The 26,191-nt window shown below is 41.6% G+C and overlaps 1 protein-coding gene across 11 annotated transcripts in view; it reads right to left on the reverse strand.

The window, feature by feature from the left end:
• The window catches only part of tjp1a (tight junction protein 1a), a 109,254-nt gene that overhangs the window by 27,033 nt on the left and 56,030 nt on the right, over nt 1-26,191 (reverse strand). For 10 of the 11 annotated variants that reach the window (XM_027280997.1, XM_027280998.1, XM_019260743.2 and 7 more), the window contains exon 3: nt 42-98. In XM_027280997.1, coding sequence (XP_027136798.1) covers nt 42-98 — 57 coding nt within the window. Of the gene's footprint in view, nt 1-41; nt 99-18,764; nt 19,220-26,191 lie in introns of those variants that run through there. The other variant, XM_010731271.3, reaches the window with a different exon arrangement.

Genomic DNA, 26,191 nt, shown 5'->3' on the forward strand with positions numbered 1-26,191 from the left:
AAAAGAAAGGGGAGAGTGGATTAAAGACTGTAAACACTTACCCTGTGAAGGGTCACTGTGTGCTGTTCCCATATGACTGTTTCCTCCATCGCTGCACTCTGCAACACAAGAGAGAAAACATCAGTATCTCGAGGCCACTTTATGGGGTACAACTCTATGGTAGTTTTTAGACAGTTAGTGTGGTGGTGTGATGGACGGCATTATATTGAATGGTCCGATGCCTTGTCTTTTACATATATGACAGGAACAGCCTCAAAAATAGATCAGAGTTAAGTCACCACCTCTCTGAAAATGTAAATAAAAAGTAAGTACACACATGTATACTGAATACTTCATGTGGACTGCAGCAGGTCTGAACCTGAATCAACAAATTTAAACTGAAGGTAATAAATACAGGTTTTCTATGCACTTCTTGTGCATGTATTTGCCCTTTATTATGGTGAAATCTTTCTGTTCCTAAGAAGTGGAGTACTCTCTAAATAAGGGCACAATAAGCAGCGTGCAAGACACACATATAAATAAACACACACACCCAGAATGACTCACAAAATCCTGCAAACAGTACATAGTTTATATGTAGTTTTAAATGAGTGGCAGTCTAAAAATCTACATTTAGTGCACTCAGTGGTTTGCAGTCTGCAGTCCTGTTTCACTACGCAGAGTTGTTGTTTGGCTACAAGCAAGGTAGACTCTATTGCTAATTTGCACAACTAAGTCCCGGAGTCCTAAAAGTCTGCATGTGAAAAGATTATGAATGACAGCAGCATGAGTAACCAGCCTGCAGAGACTGACTGAGTGAAACATTCCTCTAATATTCCTGGCTGGATCTTCTGAGAGAGCTGAAGTAAAGAAGGTATTCAGCTGCTCCTCTGACCTGCCTCTCTGGATTAAACTGATTCTAGGCAGGCATCTTTACATCACACAGGTTTCCCTTTATGCATGATTCATCTTTTAGTGTAGTGCTTTCTTTTTTCATTTCTTTTATGTGTCTGCCAGTCTGTCAGTGTTTCACTGTCACATTGATTACTCCACATGAAGCCCAGAAAAATGTGATAATGTTTGTAATATTAGGTCAAACAGGCACTCCTAAATTTGTGTCTCAAAGGAGTGTTTTTTTTTAACACCCGGAGTGCTATGTCCCAGCTTTAAATTACAGCTTTACTCTGCTTCCCTCCAGCTGATGAAGCAACACTGCTGTCCAGTCTGTCTGCCTGCAGGGACTGATGGTACAGCTGTCTGTGGCAGAGTGCTGAGCACAGTCCAATGTGGCAGGGAAAGGAAAAGACACAAACACCACCACACGTGGCAGGGTGCTCATTTACTACAACTTCTATAATCAGCTTTTTAAAATAACACACCATGTCATCTGTCCACCCTATCATCGTGATAATCTCACTCCCTCACCCCTTAATCGTCACCTAATCCCTAAACCATCTCACCCATCATCTTTGACATCACCATCATTACTGTCATCAACCTCCCTTAACCTTAACTACGCAGTTTACAGGAGGTTCAAGCTGTAAAGCTGCAAACGGCATGGGGTGAGGACGCAGGCCAAGAGCCAGCTGATGAGTGTCCAGTGTTTGTGGACATTCCCAGAAAACACTATACTGAGGATGGTGTCTTATGGAAAGAGACACAACTAAACACAACAAAGATAACACTGATTTCCTAGATACTTAAATGTGACTAAACATGATGAATAGAACCCCGTGCCTGTTGACTTTCAAACAAGAAATATACTGCTTGAGAGAAAAAACTATTTGTCACTTACGCAATCAAAAGTAGATTCATTAACTGTTTTAAATAAACAATTAACTGGAATAATGTTCTTACATTTCCCTATCTCATCTTATTGATGATACACTTAATATCTTTGTGTTTTGGACTAAATAGCAACAAAAACAGGCAGCCCAAAAGTTGACAAATGTCATTTGAGCAGCATGTTTTCTCAGTAACATTTGTTTACATGAGTTAGTGTATTTACATGTTGGGGCAATGTCCAGAAGGATGTGTTTCCAAACAAGGTGTGTGACGGTTAACTGCCCGAGGCCACGTTTTGACACACGCCTGTCATCCGTTTGAGTCTGTCAATGAGGTGGGGGGTAGAAACGCAGGTGGTGGTGGGGCGGTGCAGTGTTTTGACCTTTAAATACATCAATCTATTACTCTCACTAGACCTCCTGGATCATATTTCATTGTCTCACTGGCACCTCATCAATACACCCCCACGATGCAGCCCCGTGCTATGTTTTAACACAGGTTGCTCATGTTTCAATCCCAAAGTTAAGCATAGGCATCTGGCCCTGCAGGCACTAACCCATGCTACACTTACTGTAGGTCTCCTAATGTGAGTTTGTGCTTCAATCACTCTGTTCAATTCAGCTGGACCTGAACCTCTAAAACACACAGTTAACCCTTTGACCCTAATTTCCATGGCAGCTCTCTGTGGATGTTATTTATGTCCATAATTGGAACTGGGGGTACTTGGGTGTTCCCCCCTCTCTATCTCTCCCACCCCTCCTCCCTCCTGTCTGCCCCTACGACTCCCACAGTAATGCCACCATTGTGTGAAGGGACCTGACCCATTTAACCATGGCTCCCCCCGACATTCCCGAACACATCCATTCCTCTAAAGTGTTTTGTGATATATTCATCCATCCGTTCATCCATTCATTCATCTAACAGTCCAGGCAGACGGGGGGCAGGGGGGGGCTATACCATGAGAAACAACAGCGTGCTGGGGTCATGTGACCAGGCGGTCAGGCAGGCAGGTGGCCTTGTCCTTGAACTATGTGTTGCACTGATAGTCAAAGAGAGGGAGCAAGGCTATAGGCTGCTTATACAACTTGCATATACAGTACCAACAGACAGGATACATAAAACTGTGGAGGATGGCATGTTAAATGACACGTCTGCGCCTCGGTCTCTATCCGGTTCTCACACTTAATGCTATTCATTAAAGTAAATCCTTCCTAAAAAACATGCTAAGGCAATGACAAGGACTGTTTGTGTCGAACATATTTTCATTTCATCAAATCTAAAACACTGAAGTTCAACACACACACACACCTTCACCTCCACCACACACGTACACATTGACCATAAGCCTTTCAAGGGAGGGCTGACAGTATGTGAGAGTGTATGAGCCATAAGGGTGTGGACATGCTTGCACAAGGGGACATGGGTCAGATGGTGCATGAGTCATAAGAAAGAGGCAGAAGACTTGCAGACTAATAGCCTGGCTTCAATTAGACTTTCATTTTACATTTAAATGGGAAACACTTAAGGGAAAGAGCAGTTTGCTCAACTCTACAATATACTGCAGCGTTGCAGACACACTTCATTACAAGGCGCTGAAAAAAATGGATTTAATTGCTCACTCTGCTTGATTTGGTTTTAATAGATAGCATTGTTGTACTCTAGCCTGTTAGCAGTAGAAACTCTGCCCCTGATAGATGTACATTATCTAAATAAATAAAATCGAGTGAACTGGTGACAGCCAATAAGGTCAAGGAGAGAGAACCTGTCTGTCTTAGATTATTTACTCCACAGGGACGAGATCGCCGACTCTCAGATGAGATTATTACGGTAATTAATCACTGCAATGTGAAGCAACGATTAACAGGCAGGCTGATTGAGTGTGAGATATGAGCCGGGTAGAAAGCAGAGAGTAACAGAACGTGTCAGGTGTATACAAGAAGAAAACAAACAACTGGCTTTAACTGGCTGAATTTCAACAGCTATTTAAAATGCAAGGATGAAGGAGGCAAGGGTGCTGTCATTCTTTATAAAACTAAAATCTACAAACTCTGTGTCAAATAGTAACTTGGTTACCTCGTATATTTTGTTACAGTAACGTTTTAGTCATCATGCAAAAGCAAAGATTACAGAGCATGTGGGGCCAAAGCAAACATGAACACAAGCGTGTCTCATTTTCTGGCGTAAAGAAATAATTAAAATACTGACGAGAAACAAAGGATGAGGTTTATCTCTGAAGTCACAGAGTTGTGTGAAACAATGGTGCGCTTGATGTTGCACAAACTGACGGCAGCCTGGTGTATTTATACATCCATATTAGTCAGGCCTGAGCTCTGGCCAGCAAGGCCCAGGGCTGGGAAACAAAGAGCAGCCACCAATCACACACATGTGTGCTTGTCCATGCACACACACACAGCCACACACACACAGCCACACACACACACACAGCCACAGCCATGATCTAACACTACAGGGCCTCTTTGTTCAAGCTACAGCCACCCCTAGCTTGGCCCTGCCTGGCCCACCATAACACACAGTCCAGTACAGATGATAACAGCTCGACGAGGCTCTTCAAAGGCAGAGGCTAATCCAGTTCTTTGGGACATACTGATGAAGTGACTGGAAAAATGAGTGATGAAATGGACAATAATAACCTGCTGCAGAAAGCTATGATAAATAGGGTCAGGCCATGCCTTTGATGCATACCTCTCAGTCTCTGCAGTCACCAGACATGTTCACACTCATAAGATCTGCACAAACTGAGTACATGCAGTCAACATCTTAACATTAATTCTGCAACCAAACAAAAAAGGCAGCTGATAAGCATCGCTGGACTTTTGGGAAATGGAAGCACTCAGCCAGAAATAGCCACAAACATGTGAACTTGGGTCACACACCCCTAACCACCTCTTTTTTTTTCTCGTCCAGTAGAACTAGCTTAAGAATTAACAAAGAAGGAGGTGACAAGTCATGAGCTGGGAGGAGGTTTACAAGAAGCACAATTCAAGCTCTTTAAAAGTGCTTCCCCAATGACACCGTTGTCCAGAAGTCCATTACTCACCTCCTCCCTTCATCTAAACTCCCGTCATCTGAACCACAGGAATGCCTCACACAGTGGGCGTATCAAAAACAAAGTCTAAGATGTCGTTTTTGACAAAAACAGACAAGATGAACATGTGGGATAAGCCAAGGAAAAACGGCTCAAAGAATACGTGAGGAGTGACGTTTCCGTCATTGATAGACAACACATCACTGCTGAGATTAGATTTTTCTGAGGTGCAGAGGTAAAAATGAGCAAAGAGGCTAGGAGCAGCGAGTGTCTCGAGATGACGACGAGTGAGGTAAAATCCTGACAAAGCTTTAGGTCAGTGTGCCTGCTCTTCTCTGATAGCCTGAGGCAGGAAGTAGGAGCAGCCACAGCACCCACAGGAAAACACTCCACTTCCTGTTTGCAGGAAATCGCTTCAGAGAAATCCCTCTGCACACCATTGAAAATTCCTCCTTAGTATAGCTCACCTCATCTTACGACCTGCAGCCTAAAGAACGTCTTACTTCAGAGGGAGTGGTGTGGATTCAGCTCATTGTGTTTTTAATTCAAAAAACACCACGCTCACAATGCTGCTCCTATGAAGTACTAGTCCTAGTTGTTTCGTCACTACTGTAAAAACACACACATGTACAACGTCAACCACAGATACCACACACACACACACAGGAAAAGGCTGAATTTCAGCCATTTATCACACTGCTGACATGTCGTTCTGGTGCATTACACACAGCTCAAAACACTAGATTGGCATCACCGATACCACCCCGTACTGGCAGCGCTCCCCATCACTAAGGCAATTGCATCCATGGTAACTGTATCTCCCCTTATGACTGGACCCAAAGGAAAGAGTGGGGCAGTGGTACACACACAACAACACATAATTAGAGATACGTGCACACGCTCTTTCTGGAGGGATGCATGCAAATGCATCAAAGCCACTTATGTAAGCCTTTACCATTGTGTGTTTCAGATTAGCACGTACTGTGCTGCATGAAACAACCAATCCCATGAAATATCTGCCATCACCTTCAGTATGAACAGATTATTTCAGCAGCAGCCATTTTTAGGGCAGGTTGTGACTGTTTTGTGTCCACACATGAGTAGATGTGTAGATGAGGCCAAGTAGCCAATAGGCAGATGACGATGATGCAGAGCCTCAGTCAGCAATGATGTACTGTTGTGCTGACATGCTCAAAGACGCTTGAATTAATTAGTCTCAAACAGCAACTCTGTCACACAGCAGCCTGAAAACCCCGCCATCAGGGCTCTCCTCAACAGAACACACACAACCACTCACATACACACTGGGTGAAACCTATCTGAAACAGAGTCACTGCTCGAATAGTGAGGATAGGAATAAAATACAAAACCTATAATCCAGGCTTTTGGATTAAAACGTTAATCTGAGCCATGCTTCCTGCCGAAGTCTACTGCTGCTGAAAGCAGACAGAGTGAAATAGATAGATGGATGGACGCAGAATTGAGACTACTGTCAGGTCTTACACATTCCTCTGTCTCACTGTTGTAGCTGCCTGCCAACAAACTGTAATCTGATAAATCTTTTATCAAACATTTAACTGCATGTGATCGTGTCACTTTGTGGAGAAAGCACACATCCAAAGTTTAAACTATGGTTGTGATTATGGCAAAAAAAAAAAAAAAAAGACTTTGACAAGGTGTTTCAAGGTGTTTATTTAAATTGCACTACTTAAATCTTAAACTCTCGTTACCAACCAAACTGGTACAACATTTTCAAACCCAGTTTGCTGTTGGATGAGAATAGCACAAAGACAATTAGGATTTTATATTGATGTTGATGCCCCAGCAATCCATCAATCAATGAATCCAATCAAAGCCTCATTTGATGAATTATTGATCCACACAGTGAGATATGCACATTTTTAATGGTCAAAGAAAGAAGAGCGCTGTTACAACTCTGGTACTCACTCACTCAAGATCAGTCCATGCATTTCATCAGGAGACTGCTTTATGTATTATTCTCAGTGTTCATAAAAGTCATTTTAGTCATATTACTTTCACTGAACGCAGTGCCACAGAGCTGATGTGCAGCGGACTGTTCACTGTTATTCACTGACCCAGACACACGGCTAGGCTAGGCCAGCATCTCATGCTTATCCAGTAGCAAAGTCATCCGAGCTCAACCATCCGGACTGTTCTGTGCCTAGAGAGACAGGCGGTGTTGGGGTCACAGAGGAGAGTTTCACATCCCCTCCCGTCGGTTCTGTTCAAGCTGTGGGTTTTCTCACCGACTTCAAAGTTTCAAATAAACTCTTGGATAGCAGTTCTCGCTCTGGGGATTGGAGCGTCCCCTCTCACAGCGGTGATAGGTGTGTTTAAGGGCTGGAAGATGTTTTCTTGTTTCTCCTTTGGGTTGTGCAGGTGGACGTGGGGTTGGCAGAGGTATAACATCTGAATGGATGAATATGGATGTCTCTACTTACTGTGATCACTGTCATCTGTCATCTTGTATATTTTGCTCCTTTTAATATAAACAAATCGAATTTAACAACCTAAAAATGGGTCACTTTGGTTGTTGCTGTGGTTGAGGACAACCTGACCAAGATATCTAACAGCCACTGTTATCAGCATTTATTGGCAAAATCACACTTTTACTTATCTACTGGTATCTGTACATGTGTTGACTGATATGAAGGAGGGGCTATGAGGAGGGGGCTAAACAAAACCCACACACACACTACACTTGGGCTTGTTTTTGTCTGTGGAAACAAACTGTAAGCCAAGGCATTAAGAATGATAACCAGATCCAGCACTGGAACCTTTGGATTCAGCCAATCACCGTACACGCAACTATCAGTATTCCCACTCTACCCCTCCCATCACACACATACACACACTGTAGGAATGTGCAGATAAGGAGACAAGGCCCAGCGCTCTCTCTCTCTCGCTCTCTCTCTCTCTGTCTGTTTCTCATTCCAAGCGGTCTCCTTCACCTTTTCCTTGCCTCGCTCTCTGGATCTTTCTGCCTTAATCTCCCTCTCTTTTTCACTTTGTGCCCTTCACCCGTCTTTTGTCTCACTGAATGAGCGTGAAATAAAAGCAAGGCTAGAGAACAACACAGCAACAATAGCGTGCTAATACAGAGTGACTGGGACTTAAGCCAACTTAGGTATCAGTGACAAGTATCAATAACTGGGATGGTGTTGTAAAAAGATGAATGGTCAGGCGATTATAATGTAGCATTGTTTATAAAGTTTCATTTTGTGCATTTTGTCACATGAGGTTGATTTTATTAAGTAAAGTACCAGAGAGGCAAACAAAATGATCAAATTACCAACACTGAATCACTTGCTGAGCTAAATTTACTTTGAACTGGACCATTGAAAGCCATATAATTAATCTGCTACAACAAGCCATGACGTCTCAGAAGTTTAACCAAGCAATTAACCCAAAGTCCTGTACAGAAGACCGGAGTCTATGCTTTAATTAAAATACACATTGGAGAGGGAGTGGGAGAAATAACATTTAATGAACTGATGTTTTTGATCACACTGCTACTGTTACATGTAACCATCAAAGCAAATTAAAGAAAAGAGGATGGGACATTGTAGACCTCGATCCTTTATCTGCAGCACCATCCGTTTTCATGACATTTAATTAACAGTAAATCACAGTTACAGCTAGTGTCAGCATGGGAATCCAAACATTTCATTGCAACATACCATGTGAGCATAACAGCACAGGGTTCAAAGGGTTAGAGGAGAGTCCGTGTTGTGCTGTGAATATCAAGAACCAACACCTTGGTATTGTTGGGGTTTGTAAACGACTCTTTCCGCTGAGGCTAGGTTTGACAGCGTTGAAACTCACTGTACCTCATGGCCCGAGCAGGCACGTACACACCCACCCACACATACGCCCACGTTAAACAAAGGGGTGATTCAGCAAGGGGTCTTTCAGTCTGCTCATGGTTGCCTGCCTCAACAGTACACACAGGATGACTAAAATTAGCTACTACCAACAAGGACAAAAGTAGAGAGCCTCGTCTGCCGTAATTTAACAGCAAAGACTACACATGATTATGGAGATAAGAGCAACAGCGTTTGGATGTTTACACACAAACTTGGAGCAGGCAGTTGGAAGAGTTGACACAGAAGTAAAAACATAACGCCTTTCAAAATGTTCAAACTTGCACAACATCTTTCATACTACGCAACTCAGAACCACAACTCATAGTCTGCAGAGTCACGTGGTGCCATAAAACAAGAGGCCAAGCCCACTCAATGGCATTCCCAAGCCTTCTGAGCACTTGGCTACAATAGGCATGTTGTGGGGCAGAATCTATAGTGAATTAATGAGTTACTGTTGGATCGGCCATTTTCCCAGCACTTAACTGGCAACATAATTACCATTCGCCCAAAAGATGAGAGATAGGGAGGAGGTGCATGAATTCTTTAATGAGTTGCACAAGCACCCAAAGATAATATATGAATGACTTCTAATGAGATGTAAATAAGAAGTTCTCAGCACCCTGACAAGAGGGGAAGCTTACACCCTCTGATGCACCTAATGAACTACTTACAATGTACAAGGAACGGATGTTGCCAATCTGTAATGAAGCCTTATTATCTTGTTATTCCGTAGTGGATGTTAAATGAGTGAACATCATCTGTTTTCAGAGGCGTGGCAACTGTAGGCTGGAGCAATGAGTTTTGTTGATCGGTTCAGATCTGGTCGTCTCATATTTCTTGGAGCTGTTTACTGTCAAATTTTTCCCATCAGTCAATATTTTTCTGACCACTGAGCTTCTTAAAATTCCAGAGCTAAAATATTTGTACACTTTTGATATTCATTTACTTTTTTTCTTCTGTTCTGACGCGTTTTAAAACATAAAACTCTGTTAATGTATTCAATAATGTTGCTGGTGTTTATTGTATTTTTTTTTATTTTGTAAAAACCCACAATAAATAAAATGATGATATGATAAATCTTGCAGCCCATACTTAACGCACCCTCTTTGGGAACCACTGCTCCATGCTAACTGCACTGAATCACTGCTGACAGATTCCACCACTGTGTGAAAAACAGAGTCAGAGCAAACAAAGCCTTCTTCCATTAGGGAACGAAATCACACATTACTGTGTTGTGTCAGTGCAGTACAGCAGATTTACAAAAACTTGAACTGCAGACAAACGTTTCAACTCTACTGGCTTCAACAGAGCAATGTGCAAAGCAGAAACAGGTTGATTTATTAAGATGACGACAGCTCTTGGCACATAGTAAAAAAAACACACCTGTCCTACACAGGTTCACATGATGAGCTACTTTTCTTTTTCTTTTTTTCAAGTAAGAAGTGAGTACTGAAGGAACAACACAGGGACGAAGATGCATAGAGAGATTTCAAAAAGTGCATTAGGGATGCAGCGATTAACTGATGCATGGTTTTGTAACTATAAATGATCAACTACTGTCAACTAAGTAGCAGTGAGTTAAAAGCTGTCAGTCCAATGGGAAAAGAGCATTGCATGGTTAATAAGTTTAACCTAGGGCTGCACGATATGGCCTATAACCAATATCTCGATATTTTTAAGCTATATTTAGATTAGTAACACTGCGCCGGGTTTTAGCTGCGTCCTCTGCCCTGCGTCAACTCACACCTGGCGCGTCTTGGCAGCGTAGCGAGCAGGCCGTATTCACGCGAGATCACGAGATCGCGCGAGAATCCTGGACGTACGCGAGACCCTGCGATAAACTGTGTATAAAGAAAACAACAACAAAAAACAGCTGACTTTGCTTCTCCGACGTGGAGGAGATTATAAAAAGCATCTGTTGTGTCATAAATTATTGTGTGTTGTTCCACTTCAACAATTAGTCTCTCATCGCTCATGTTGAGACCCTTTGATCGATTGACTGCTCACCTGGTGCCACAGGTCTTGACCTAACGTTGATGTGAAGTTGTGATAAGCTACATGAACTGCGTATTGTGTTTTATTTTGCCGGCTCGGTACGCTGCCAAGACGCGCCAGGTGTGAGTTGACGCAGGGCAGAGGACGCAGTTAAAACGCGCCGCAGCCGTTACTAATCTAATAGAAGGGTCTACTTGAATCATCATACTGATGTTATTTTTTGCATCAAAGGGTTAAATTTAACATTCATAGTGATTTACAGGAGAAATAAAAATATCGAGATATATATCATGTATCGCGATATAGAGATATTGGTTATAGGCCATATCGTACAGCCCTAATCGAGTATATTCGATATATCGCCCACCTCTAGTTTAACCTCACCAACAGCGTGTAATCCCGCCAAGTGCAGTTTTCAATTTCCTTCTTACTGTATCGCAAGCAAACAAACATAAAATGTAATTTCATACATCCATAATGTGATAAATGATTGCATTATAATCATGAAAACAGGAATTACCCTCATATAATTGTACCATCAGAATCTATAATTGTTGCATCCCTAATGTGCAAGTGGACTAGTTTTATATTTAGCAGGCAAACTATTTAATTTCCACTATCAACTAAATGACAGTGTACAAATTAAAAGCCGATGTAGTAAGCAAAAAAAAAAAAAAAAAAGGTCTCAAAGGGAAGCAAATTCCTCTTCTTGGAAGTCTGAGATACTGGGATACTTACACACATATACAGCTAGTGATGAATATGACTTATATCATCTGAGGCAGCAGACTCCCACAGGCTGATGACTCTATTTCCCAGACAGAAAAGACAGGACTATACAACGCTGCAAAAGATAAGCAAATGAACACACGGTAGTGTGTGTATGTGTGTAAAAACATGTAGGGCAACAAGCCTTGGGATGAATCTGTTCCAGCCTTTTTCTCTCCTCCCTAACCAGCTGAGCCTCGGCTGCCACATGCACGCTCTCTCTCCCCCTCTCTCTCTCTTATCGTCTCTTTCTTGCTCTCTCTGTCTCAAACACACACAAAACACCCCATGTCAAATCCCCTGTGCCTGCAGAGGGAATGATAAATCCCTGTAGAAGGAATGATAAATCCCTGCAGAGACCTGCCCCGCTGGAAAGGATGCAGGACCAACTTGAAGTGTCCTACCTTTACTAGGCTGGCAGTTTGATAAGTAACAAGGGACTAACTCAGGCCCAGGGTTATGCAACATTTCCATCCAGAAATCTAAAACAAAAACATCAGCAAGTGAGTGAAGGTGCTGGATCACTTTATGCCAAGGGCCCATGTGTTTCTGCAAACAAAAGTGGAGGTAAAACCTATAATCAATCCCAGCCTGGTCTTCTTGAGAGAGCTCCATGATATAATATTTAGCTCAGCCACCCAGAAAAATGTGTTATGGACTTCCTGACCAGACCAGACCTCAGTTCCTTCACAGGTGTTTGTTCTGCCTACAACACCCTTCTGGTCTAACTGCCACACTCCATCCGGCCAGCTCAGTTTTCACTGATGGATTTAAGATAAGAAACACTCGGTTGAAAGCTGACGCGGCCCAGTCGGACTTAAAATGAACAAACAACAAATAAATATTGAGATGAAACATGACTTTCTGTCAAACTACCACACCTTGCTGACAAATATTATTATATTATATAATAAAAGAAGCTGAGGTATGACTGATGGTGATTATTTGACTTCTTGTGTCGTTTGTTTCAGACAGAGATATTTGTAAAAAACAAAAAAGTTGAAAAGAATCCAGAACCACACCCATGTTTTTCCAGAAAAAAATCACAGCTAGGAACCAATGACAGCTGAGCTCATCCTCAGAAAGTGTTGCAAGGGTGAAGCAGATAGCTGCCAATCATCTATTGTATAGCCTGCTTTGAATATAGAAATTGACTCTATTTTGCTGTTGCATTTGAATTAAATCAAAATAAGAATGTGATTTATAATATGCATTATAACATGAAAGAGCCCAAGAGCCATAATGCAATGATTATAGCAGAGAGAGCCTTTTAAGATCTGCCATGTGACTCAGATTATAGCCGGTGCATCCCTCCCTCCCTCCCACTCCTTCCTTTCTCCATTTCACCCCTCCAATAACCCCTCCTCACATCGCCTCCTCCCTCAGAAGGCATTTTCTGTTTTCCTTCGTTTTCCCTCTCTCTGCTATCCACCTGCCTCCTGCTGTGTGTATCTGTCCTGGATTTCCCTCCAGGGATGAAAGGATAAGCAGGTCAGATGTCCTTGATAACTGCCGCACTCCAGAGTCTCCTGGCATTGAAACAACACAACCAGCTGCTTTCTCTCAATGTTTTTATCACGACTCTGACAGGAGGAGATACTTAAGTAACAAGGAGCTAACTTTGCTTATCAGAATCCACTGTCTCTCTCTCTCTCTCTCTCTCTCTCTGCTCTTCGTCTCACTGGACCTTTTATATTACACTACAACTTGCTCTGTACGTTTTATGTCTCTCACATTCCACGGACCTGTGTGTAAACATTTGTTTTTGACAAAGAAAATATATATAGGTCACAGCCGCAGACAAGCTCGCCAAAAAACTAAAGTCCAGCTGAACCAACAGGCCCCAGGCTGCTGTCCAATATAGGCGACTGACAGGCCTCTCATCTTATACACAGAGACAGCTTACACCTGCTCTCCTTAAGGGTTGGGAGGACTTTGAATTGAGGGCCTACAATCAAAGACTCCCCTGTTCGTGTGAGCAGGAAGAAGTGACAGAGTCTGTGTGCTGCGCGAAGTGGCAATTTTATCTTCAATTAAGAAAACGAGATAATCAAGATCAAATGGATGTTGTGCTGCCGTCCATTTGCAATGATGGTTTTGTTGTGTGTAAATCCAGTGCACACTCGTTTCACTCTCAGCCAGTCTGTGGCATGTTTAGCCCAGCTTGAGCCAAGATGACAGAAAGAGAGCATTTAATCAACAACTGTAAAAGCCAATTCAACCAAATACTGTCTGCACCACAAAGTGATACGATACAATTTTTACTTTTACTTTCAATGTTCAATAAATGCATTATGTTCCCAAAGTCCATGAGTAGGCTCGTGTTAAATAAGTGATCTGGTCATTATGATTTTGGCCCTGGTTTTGTGTCTTATTTTCTTCATAAACTGAGGCAGTTCGTGGCTCTCATCCGTCATAATGTTGGGCAGTAGCTACTGTTTATGGTGACTCAGACACTCTGCCATGTGCTGTTCTCAAAATGACCATGACTGTGCCCAAGAGTGTTCCCTGTGACACGGTCGACCCCGGCTTTAATCTACTTCAGCCCTTCTTTTATAATTTAATACCAATAACCTTCGTAAACTGGCCACCGATTTATACTTTCTGCATCTCCATGGTGCCATACAGTGTGTGAGGTTTTGTGCTGACTGTCCACACGGACTGTATGCAATGAGAGACATGTGAATGCACCCATGCATGCAAATGCCCAAGAAACATGTGCATGTCAGCTGTCCGTGTCGGTTTTTTCGAGCCATTCTTGAGGCACTATGATGATATTTTTGGGGACTCTTTCGTTGTTTACGCAGATTGAGTGAAGTTGAAGGGGTGGATTGATTGGGAGGGTACATCTAATGTGTTAAAATGAATGTGTGTGAAGCCCTTTTGCGAAGTGTATCAAGATTGGATAAACACTTCATAAAGTGATGGTGTAACTTCTTCTCACAGATGCCAGACATTAGCTGTTCCGCGCTCTGTTTATCACTTGCCACATCATGCCTGATTCTCCAAAAAGGACGGGGAGCCGAGTGCACAGAACAAAAACACCACCAGGACTCTTTTCCTCTCCCTAGCACTCGGTCCTCTAATTACATTTCCCTCCTTCATTGATGTAAATGGAGATGTGTAATCATCAAAGCAAAACAGAGGCTGTTCCTGGCCCGCTGTGCAACTCTAATTAATACAACGTCCTCCATCCAAATGCGTTTTCTACTTATTTCAGTCTGTCTTCTCTTCTCGTCTAAAAGCTGGAGGGACTGCTGATGCTCCATATTACATTTCTTCTTCTTCTTGTGTTGCATTCACAAAAGTAATCAGGCCTGGCTGAAGGCCCAACACAAAGAATGAGGCCACTATCTACTGTAGTGAAGACGAGTTAATGTCAGCTCGAAAGTGGTTTAAACTTGATTTCCACTATATCCGTTTTATATCAGTTAAATTATTTTCAAATAAAGTGAGTGATCAAATTCATATTTAAATGACTGATACCAAACATATGATTCGATTCTGATTATTGCAACTGCTAAACGAGTCTGACTCTGACTTTGAAAACAGTCTTTTCCTCACTCCTTGGTGCCAGAACAGGAACCTTGGCACCAGACAGACAGATATTTCCCCCTTCTGTCTTCACAGAAACACGTGCTCCACTAAACAGCAATTATCATAAACTGTTATTTTGTATCATGGCAAACTGAAAGGCAGCTTCAACTTCACTTTAATTACATAAGACAACATTTTGGACAGTTCGACATCTTACTTGTCTTTTTCTAAAAGTAGTCACAACTGAGTGAATGCTAAATATTTACTGAAACATCTTACTAACCCAATGACACACTTTAAGTGCACACTGTTAATAGAATAGCATTATTGACCTATGACACATGAAGTCAACACACCCACACTTGTTACTATATTCCTGAAAGACCACACAGAGACATTTGATCACCATACATCATTAACTGTAGCTTCACGTGGTGTGTGACTAATGCCAGTGTTATGGCAAGTTATCACAACTCACCGGGTGAGAGTTACTACGTGGATAATATTGAAGGATGGAGCACAGAGAAAGCTAACACAGTGGAAGACAAGTTGTACTTGTTTCACTGATTATTTCTGACAATGCATGATGAAAGATGTGGTTAGGGCAAGTCTGCCTCATTAGTGGCAGCTTCGGATGCTTAACGTGTCCACTCTCTTTACACTGTTAACTAAACAGTTCAAACAGACCCCTGAATGACCTTGTTCTGACATTGAGACATGATATTCGCTTATGTAAGAAAATCCCCATGAAAAACCTATGCATGCTGTAGTTCCTGAATGCTAATACTCACCACGATAACAGCATAAAAGTGTATTATTATATTATGATTCCACTGGCAGACTGTAAATTAAACACTGAACACTGATTGAAGGAACCCATATTTTCTCATCATGTTTCTGCTTTTCACCAGAAAACACTGAGTAATATGAAAGAGATCAATTAATGAACAATATGATTAGAACTTCTTTAGTGTTTTCCCTATCAAATTAAGCAAGCTGTCCACTCATTACGACAAGACATGAGACATTACTACTTCTAGTAATCTACATTCCTGTTTTTATCTTACCTTACCTGATAGCAGCCTAATCTGTTCTCATTTGTTGTGTTATTGAAGGCGCTGTTAATGCAAAACTAACACGTCTGATCGTTGTTCTGAAGCAGCAACAGCAAATGGACTCTTAATTACTAAGGATGGTGACCATGCTTGGTCTGCTTGAGTAAAGATAGTCTATGAACAGTCCGCCAAGAACCTGACCTTTTCAGCACTTTTTGTCAGCCTACCGTTCAGGCTCTGATGATAGTTACTCGTGTTACCACAGAGCACTAATGAAAACTATGTTGCTCCAATGAAATACATTCACTGTCATGTAGTTTATACACATTAACTACCCACGGTACCCCACGGTGCCAAATCGTATTGGTTCCTACTATACTAGAAATTCAACACGACGGTACTACAGTGGATTACTATACTACCGGAGCCAGTTTCCGCTACATAGCGGCCACCTCTACGCTCCTCTCAGCTTCACTGCATTCTACTCCGTTGTAAACAAACCAACATGGCAACTGCTGCAACCAAACTACACAGCTGCTGGATGATTGGCTGTTTGCCTGTTCCTGGTGACGTCCGGGGATATGATAGGCTGTTTCCGCACGCTGGGTCCGCCCGTCTGTTAGCCGATTGGCTGTTTGTGTGTTTCTGCTGGCAAGAACGAACTCCATGAAGACAGCTCTGCTTTGATAGAAATTTGCTTCAAAACAGGAGACAACACACTCACCATGGCAAGTCTGCTGCGGCGTCGTCGTCAGTGGCAACACTAACTGTGCTCAAAAAACCAAACTCGTTGTTTCAAACTTGTTTCAGTCTAATTCTTATTTCACCAGTACAGTCGTCCCTCGCTATAACGCGGTTCAGTTTTCGGACTCGCTGTTTCACTGATTTTTTCGGTGTAATTTTGCATGCTTTTTTTTACAGTATGAACATGCGCATTGTGTTCTGCGTCCTAAATTGGCTAAGGGAGAACCGCACATGTGTTCTGCGTCCTGATTAACTAAGGGAGTACTGTACAAAATGTGTGTAAAAGGGTGTATAAAAGTGTGTGGTTAGGGGTTTTACGGCCTTAAAACATGTATAATAATTGTAAAACTTACTTCGCGGATTTCGTTTATTGCGGGTTATTTTTAGAACGTATCCCCGCGATAAACGAGGGACCACTGTATTATGTTTATCATGCACCAAACAACATTATAAGTAATTAATAAGTATTTATAACTTGTACAAATACATTGCAGTTCATAAAAATAATAATAATAAAAAAGGGCTGCAGTATCGCGATAATACCCGGAACCGTGATACTTTGTCTGGTATAGTATCGTGGTTACTCATTTTGGTATCGTGACAACTCTAGTCCTAACAAAAGACAGTAATGAATAATATGAAAGTACACTCTTGAATTACTAATAAGCATATGAAAGGGGTATGGCTCACTACCAACGGCATGCATACTACAGTAGTAAGTCTGTCAAGGTGTGACCAAGGCCGGCATAACGTCACCAGCTGATATGACAGAGCGTCGCAGTTTCGTCTCACTGGAACAACCGCCCAAACCTGAATATCAACACCTCTATTGAACAAACACATTACATTCCTCACTTGTCAAACTGAAAACAAAAATAAAACCCCTCATAGAATAAGACTCTTGAATACACTGTTTAAAAATATGTAGGTCTAATTTGAGGATTGACCCACTTTAACTGTATTTACCAAAACTTTATTAGAGACTAAATTCATGTATTTAAGACACTGCAATCACACGTGTGGAAATATGGAGGTTGCTTGCAGTATCAAATCTGTCCTGCTGCAAAACCTGACCTCACCTAGTTCAACAGAGGCTAAAGAACGCTTATTTTATAATATAAAATGCGTGATATGAAACGAGAAAATATGCAAGGCCTGACAGACACACATTCAGCTGTTTTCTTTCCAGATGAATGGACAGCAGCTCCACACAGCTGGAACAGGGCTGCAGGTGAAAACATATTAAACTCTCCAAAATGGGCTTCAGGGACCTCGACTGTGACTTCACTAGTGAGTGAAAGCGTGCCCAAAAATTGGGAATTGTTTAATTTAGTGTAAGTTATAACATTAAAGTTGTTTATATTGATTATACTTTGGAGTAACACATGGCTATTTCTCCTTGATTATCATCACCACTATAAATAATGGCTGGTTTAAAAAAACAGAACACAGAGTAAAATATTCTCAAAGTGGTCTTGATCACATGTATTGGTGGTCTTCTATATTTGAGGATCTCCAGCATGTAAAAAATGGATCAGAGGCTCAGTTAGTTTTCAGATCCGGGAGGATTTCCTGCCCCTGTTTTAATAAACTTTTAAGACTGGGACGCTGGATATCAACAGGTAGCTGAGCTGGGACCTGCTATGAGCACAGCTGTGTGACTATCAGTGACAGATTATCAACAGAAACAGCCATTATTAGAAATCCGGTTATTTTGAACGTAGCTCAGTGGAAACAGCATGGCTGGCTGTAAGCTCTGTAACGAGGTGTAGATTTAAGAAGAACCCCTGAACAAAACAAACAAACACACACCACAGGCATACTAAACTCACTACTGCTACCAGTCCTCTACAAAGTTACCACAATACAACCACCCACCTATTTTAGCCACTGTTAGCTCTTCGGTGTATCATTCACACTGAGCCAAAACACCCTTTACACTTGAATTTTACCCGGCCAGGTACCCACCTTATTTGCAGCTTTCGAGGACATTTTACACTCCTATTCCGTTGCAAAAGTGTCAGGTTAAAAGTTGTCTTTGTGTTGATAATCACTTGGAGGGGGGTGAGTGCGCTATTTTCCTTCCAGTTCAATTTTTTTTTTTTCGCCCAGCTGCCGCCACGCCGGGCTACGTTGTTATTTTATTTTATCCAGGACGACGGGAAACATGTCACGAAAAGCCGTGCGGGAAGTCCAAAGTTCATTATCTTATCTTCGTTGCCTCAAACGCTAACGTTAGTCCGGTTAGGTATCGGAGTCATGGAAGAAACTGGAGTAGAAAAAAAAGAGAAAAGACCACCTTGCTCTGACCGTTTCCGTCGCTAACCTCTGGATGAAAAGTTGTGAAGAGTAGGCATCACTCGGACGGTGCAGCGCAATGGCAGGCTGGCTGAACCTCTCCCTGCTCTCGGCTCTGTGAGCAACGGCCGTGTCGTGTCTGTGCGGAGCGGACCATTGCACGCACGGAGGGGTGTGAGACTCTGCAAAAACGGGGGCATTGTCCATTTATCCTGAAAAGTCGCTCATATTAATAATAATTGTTATGCTACAAGTCTCTATATTCTATTATTTCGTATTTAGTTTGATCACCATTCCTGTTTAATATCTATTCTATCGCGACTAAAGAAAGTTCCCACCCCCCTGTTATCCCGCAGAATAAATAATCCGGGATACAATAAGGAGAAGCGACGCCGCTGTCCCTGCTGATGCTGAATGCTCACTTTGGCTGTGGGATGATGGTGAATGTTGGGTTGGTATTATTATGGTTACACAAGGACTACAGCAGCTTTTAAAATCTCAAGTATGACGGGAACACCACAGCCTGTATCTGTTATGGCGTGAAACACGAAGCCCTCAAAACAAAACAGCAGAATATGTGAGCAGGATGTTAAAAAAGTTAGTTGCATAGGAAACGACTATAACTATTCCATTTTCCGGTGTTTTTTTGGGTGGTGCATCTGGTAGATCACAAAAATAAGCCTATAAACTAAACATTTTTCAAGCACCAAGCAATTGCCAGTGTTTGTGGTTGATAAATGACCTCACAGGAAACCACAAAAGCCATTCAGTTCAGTTCCTATGACTTCCAAACCAGACCCCACCCACAGGATGCAACAATCTCAGCATGCATTGTTTCACAGTTTACTTCTGTTTCCAGCAAACAATATATGCAATATTAAAAGTGGGACACAGGAGAGATGTGTCACAAACATTGGGAAAGATTTCAGCGTCCACTGTCCACATGTGCACACAGAGAGGCACCCTATCTTTACATCCTATCCTCTTCAAACAAACTGAGCGATCACATTCTCGCAATCTAGCTCCTCTAAAAATTACTTCCCCTGTGTGTGGAGGAGGGCTTGCAGGCAGTGTAGGTGGTCTAAGGGGTTAATTCCCACCAGACATAATCCTACAAGGCTAAAATACCGCCAGTCAGGAGTAGCAGACATGTCCTGAGGGTTACAAGCAGAGGAAGGGCCAGGTCATGATGAGAAGAGAATCAAGACAGATGAACAACTTGAAAAGCTGCACCCATTCTTCAGCCAGGCATACAGATTCATTTTCAAAGTGGAGGACATTAATGCACAGGTAAAATGCATATACAAAACAGACACAACAATGTTAAACATGCCCCGAGGATGATACATACTAGTATTGATGCAAGTCGCTCGCTCCTTCTGAAACTCCTCAAACGTCTGTCAGGATCGATCAGTGCGGACAGTAGGATGTTTAACATGATCGCTCAGGAGTCAGCAAATAAAAATTTGCAATAAAAATAGCCCAACTTGAAAAAATAAAGCTAGAAAATATCGCCAGTTACCTTTAAAACTTACAATAAAAAGAAGCTTTTCCTCTGCTGCTTGCCTCTCACTCTCATCCACACCTGTGATGGTACCTCAGATGTTCTGATAGAGAGGAGCAAGACATTAGTGACACTCCAGTGGGATCAAAGCTATCTTTGTACTCTATGGTTGCATCCATCCACCCATCTCTCTCTCTTTCCCTCTCACCCTCTCTCTCTCTCTCTCTCTCTCTCTCTCTCTCTCTCTCTCTCTCACACACACACACACACACACACACACACACACACACAAGCACAGAGACACAGTTCTTTCAGGCAACAGCCAGCTTCAAAGCTCAGGTGCGCTCATGGAAGAGCAGGCACATGGAAAACAAAGGCGAACATGCAGGCCCACATTTGGTTGGAGCGCATGACAAAGTTCACTCAACCCAGCTTCTCCTGCAGCGAAAAGGCTAATGTAGAGTGAAACAGCATAATGTGCACATCCTGAAAAATGTAAAGCTGGCTGTCGATGTGCATAGAGGTGTTCACAATTACATAGCGATGAATAAAGAAGAATGTGAGGGTCTGATGTTTTGCATGAAGGTTCTTAAGCAGATGTTGTTTCCTTATCTTCATCTGTCCTGAGTTAGGTGTCTGTGATAGGCTGTGTGTTCCCCCCTGTGCCCTGTTGACACAGGGCCAACCCCCAGGTCCAGCAAAGGCTCTTTGTCTCTACATGCTAATAAAAACCTTCTGGAGACGTGGGACCAGCTGAAGATCTCAATCAAACCACACAGAGAAGCTAATCATCTGGAGGTATTATACATTTTTAGTGTTTAAACTTCACAGACAATTATTTGTGTTTGAATTAATGAGCTAGTCCATTACTCAAGATGTAAATCTGTAAAAATTAGTGACAAATACACTTTACAGTTTAAGTAATTTCCTTGAACAGCTGGGTACTGTCAATAGTAAATGTGTTAAAAGTAATTTTCACATGTGATGATTAATATGAATTTGGTGCCCTTGTGAGTTCTTGTAGCAGCAAAATGTGTCTCATAACGCTCTGCACTGTGGTACAGAAGAAGATGATGTATCAGGCTTTGATAAGAACAATAAGAAAATATTGCTGCCTTATACTATAAATCTGAATGTCCTTTTGAGAAACTTGCACTTGCAAAATATTAATCTGCTCAGAAAAATCCACAAAGGGAAAGCGTTGTGGTTTAACCCACTAATCATCAGTATACTAATGTCACATCTCCACTTAAGAGGCCTACTGTTTGTGGCCAGATTAGTATCATATGACAGGATTAACAGAAAACTCTCAAATTTACCCCTTTCTTTCCAGGTTAATATTGTTCAGGCTTTTGTAGAGACGTAAACAGCAAATATAAATCCGGTTTCAGGATTTCAAGGAACATGGACTTGGAAACATCTGAGAAGGTTCAAGATTAGTTTTTTTCATCCATAAATTCAGGAAAATAACAGTTTCTAAATACAGAATGAAACAAATACCCATAAAAGAAAACAAAATAACCGTTCTGCACAATAAACATCAAAAGGAAAAGAGGTAGAATCATTCCAACAGTACTATAAAAACTGCCAAAAACTTTTAACCTACATCTTGCCCCATCATCAGCTTAACGGTATAAACTCACCTTGTGACTGCTGCTCATCTGGGACGGGGTTTCACAAAAACCTGATCTCCCACCCCAACCTGTTCACAGTTTGTAGTCATGCAGGTATTCTCTACTATATTCAAGCACGACACAGATGATTCATCAATCACACCCTCCAACATCACACTGTAACACTGGTCCATCAGCACTGTGCAGGTGAGCGGTTCAGCAGTCTCTGCCCAACCCATATCTGTAGCATCCTGTCAGCATACTAAAGTAAGTAAATCTATGTCAGCAGCACTGTACTTAGTTGCAGTGCAGTTGCAGTTGGGCTAAATGCTAACACACTGATGCTAATATGTTATTATGTTTTACCGTCATAGTTTAATTCATTGAAAAATGTCAGCGGACAAAATTGCATCCATCTCACAGTTGTTTAGATATTTCAGTCTGGACCAAACTGCCCACCTGACTAACCAACCAACAGACCATTTCCATGCCACTAGCACTGCTAACATGATAAGGTACTACCAAACTGATTCATTCCTTTTTTGCTCACGTTTCACAGAATCTAAACATGCTCTCTGATGTGCTTTCATGACCTAAAAAGATAAACAGCACCAGATATTTGCTATCACAACGCAGCCGCAATTCATTCCAAGTAGGTTATATGAAAGGATATATAGTTCAGGAGGTGCACTCTAACAACAATGCAACACAGGTTGCATGGACATATAATATAATAAAAAGAGTATTTCAGCTGATAATCCTGCTACTGTCAGTTCCTGTTATACCCCAATTCATTCACATTCACAGAAGAACATTTTGCTTGTGCAAGAAAAGAGTCTGAAGTACTGTTAGAGACACGCTTAGTTCCACTTAGTTCTCGTGATGGAGAAAAAAAAGCTTTCAGAGTTCTAAATTTGCCACGGTGGAGTCACTGAGAGTGAACCTGAAGACATTTACTACAAGAGGCAGCCTGTGATCAACCAACCAACCAAAAGAAAAAAAAAAAAACTAATTTTCCTCTTTCTCTGCCTCTTTCTCTGCCTCTCTCAACAGACAAGGATTGCTGATCCTTTTACAGAGGCTTTGCTGCAGTGAACCTGGGTGAACTCTACTCTGTGCTTCTCAGCCGCATCTCAAGAAGTTTAACAAGGAAGGTCCCAAGCTGCAGAACACCATTTAAATTACATGTCTTTCCTACTTCTGTGATTATTTCTCAGTAAAGGAAAGAGGTTTTATGATGTTCCTCCCTTGAACCAAGATGAATAGTGGATGTTGAATCTCTATTTTCGTGTGAGACCCACACCCATTAACAATCAATATACTGTATAAACCTGGTGCAGAAAAACTAGCCATGACGTAATGCTTTCCATCCACGTGAGCAGCCCATTGTGTGCTGCAGAATGAGACTGTAAATTAAAAATATTGCAAATCCCAAGGTACAATCCACAAGGCACTCAGCTCAATCTAGTGTGTGTGTGTTTTGCCAGTAAATACTTCATGAAGCAATTCAACCTCTTCCCTTCATTGTTGCGATAGCATAGCATACAATACCAATGCAACTTCAGGCATAGTTTCGCTACTGCCAAGTCTTATTTGTTGACAAGGTATTACAATGTGTCTTTGCTGTTCCAGTATGCTTAACTCACGACACACAGAGTACAGATTGTTCTCTGAAGTTTCATGTCACACTCTATGCGTAATTCTGTTTGTTTCAAGTGATAGTGGTCCACTTTATAAGACTGATAAAATCCAGCAAGCTTGCAAAAAACCCCGAAAGAAAACAATTACCATGTTTAAGAATTTGCAGTTGTAAGGAAAAAAGTAGAAAAAAAACTGTTGTTGTCACATAGATGTGCTAAATAACTTCCATCCAGGCTGCACGTGTATGTGATTTTTATCATCCATTTACACCCAAGGTGCACTTAAGTGACAGGAGTGCATGGAAATATTTTGCTGACACGCTACAGGATTTTTCACCTTGCTCAGTTTGCCATACTGCTCATAAGTAAGCATTTCAGCAATGTGGGAAAAGAGAGAACAAGAAAAGTAGATATGAATTCAACGATTGATTCAGTTTTTTTACATCTGTCATTTCAGTGCTGCTTTTATCAGAGATGTTAGATCAGTGCTCTTACAATAATAACAATAATACACTTAATTTATGACTTAAATTTGACGCACTGAGCATGAGTAGTGTTTTTTATTAAAAACGGACAATTTCCCCATAATCAGGTGAACAATGTTGTGTCTTTTCTTAAACACAATAGGGACCAAGGTCAAGTGATGTCATTATATAATCACTTGCTCACAATCATGTGTAAAATAGCAATCAATGGACATGAATGAGTCACATTTTGTAAAGTATTGGTACTAATCTTTTAGTAGCATCGTGACTATCTACACACAGCTGGGAGAATTTAAAAGGGAAAAAAGAGCAAGCACAGCGCCTGATGCTGGATGCTAAAACTGCATGCAAACCAACAGGGTCGCAATGCAGTCTTTCAGTACGTATGTGTACTTGAAAAAAAGGAGGCTGCAAATGGTCCAGACATTTGCTCCTGATAACAGGCAAGCAACAAACCCACTAAAGCTGCACTGTTGTGGCTATTTGTGGGAAACTTTGAAACAATTTGTCCAAACTAGCTGATGAAGTGTAAAGTAGGGTTGATGTTCACCTTTGCTTCAGTTCAACAAGAATCAGCCTTTTTAAAAGGAATGTGTCAAAATATTGTTTTGCATACCTCGCTTCATCATTCACATCATCTGTCACTGGTGTCGTTTCATTAAAATTCATAATCTGCTTGCATAATCAAAAGGAAGAATATTAGCCTTTCTTGAACCTGCTGCAAAAGCAACCAAAGCAGACTTAGCACAGTTCTTGCAGTATTAGCAGTTTGAGCGTAGATATATTTTTGAGCACATGTGCATGCCAGCTATTCTCATTCTCAAGCTTAGGAGATGCTGCACAGATATACTGCAACACCTCACGCAGGAAACTGAGCCTTAAGGCCTCACCTGCTACAACTCAGAAACACATAACAACAAAACACTCCCACCAGTAGCAGAGGTGCATTATCAGTCACATATCCAACAACATAGAAATATACAGCAATTATACTGCACTGGTACATCTCACAGGTTTATGTGTCACCTCAGACAGAGTAAGAGAGGGTGTAATAAAAGCAGCAGTTAAACTGTCTGGCAGCACTTACAGTAAATGTCCACCTGAGGCTTTAATAACAGTGCAGAAACACAATCTATACACGTTTGCTGATGAAAACTTAAAGCTTATCTTCTAAATCACCATGAATCACAACCTGTAACGCTCTGTAATCCATGGCTGTGGACATAAATAGAAATTCATACACTGTTTAGCCAATATGAATGTGAACCCATGTCTGTAACTTTAGTTTCATTTCAAATCCAGTACTGAGTATAGTAAAAACAATGAAAACACATCACTGCCCTAATACGTTCTTACTGTTCTGTATGCTAAAGAGGTCAGATTAACCCAGAAAAGGGATTACAGACACACTTATTCTCTAAAGGGGTCAATTTTGTGCATGTGAAAGTGCTAATATGTTTGTGTCTGGCCAGCGTGTGTGAATGGCCAAGCATGGTGTGAATCTACAGCTTAACGAAAAGCCAATAGACACAAGTGCTCCAAAGCTGCCCCACTTAAATGGAGAGACAAAATTATGTCTCAGTCCAACAGCTGCAGCTCAAGTTACAGTGTCGACAGCATGCAGCAGCCTCTGAAATGCCATTTGACACATACTGTAAGTGGCATGTAATTGATTTTCAAGGAAGAGTAAAGATTTACAAGTCTAATACAGGCAGCAACTGCTGATTTTCAGGCTGCCATGCTCTGGGAACACAATTAACTTCTGTCAGGGCGAAGATTTATTTTGCAGCTGTCCAACAGTGCAGCAACAAATCTCAAAATATAAAACAGCCTTCAGTTTGGGGAAGGTTTCAAC

The sequence above is a fragment of the Larimichthys crocea genome, chromosome VIII, assembly GCF_000972845.2.
Source record: "Larimichthys crocea isolate SSNF chromosome VIII, L_crocea_2.0, whole genome shotgun sequence".
Classification (NCBI taxonomy): Eukaryota; Metazoa; Chordata; class Actinopteri; family Sciaenidae; genus Larimichthys; species Larimichthys crocea.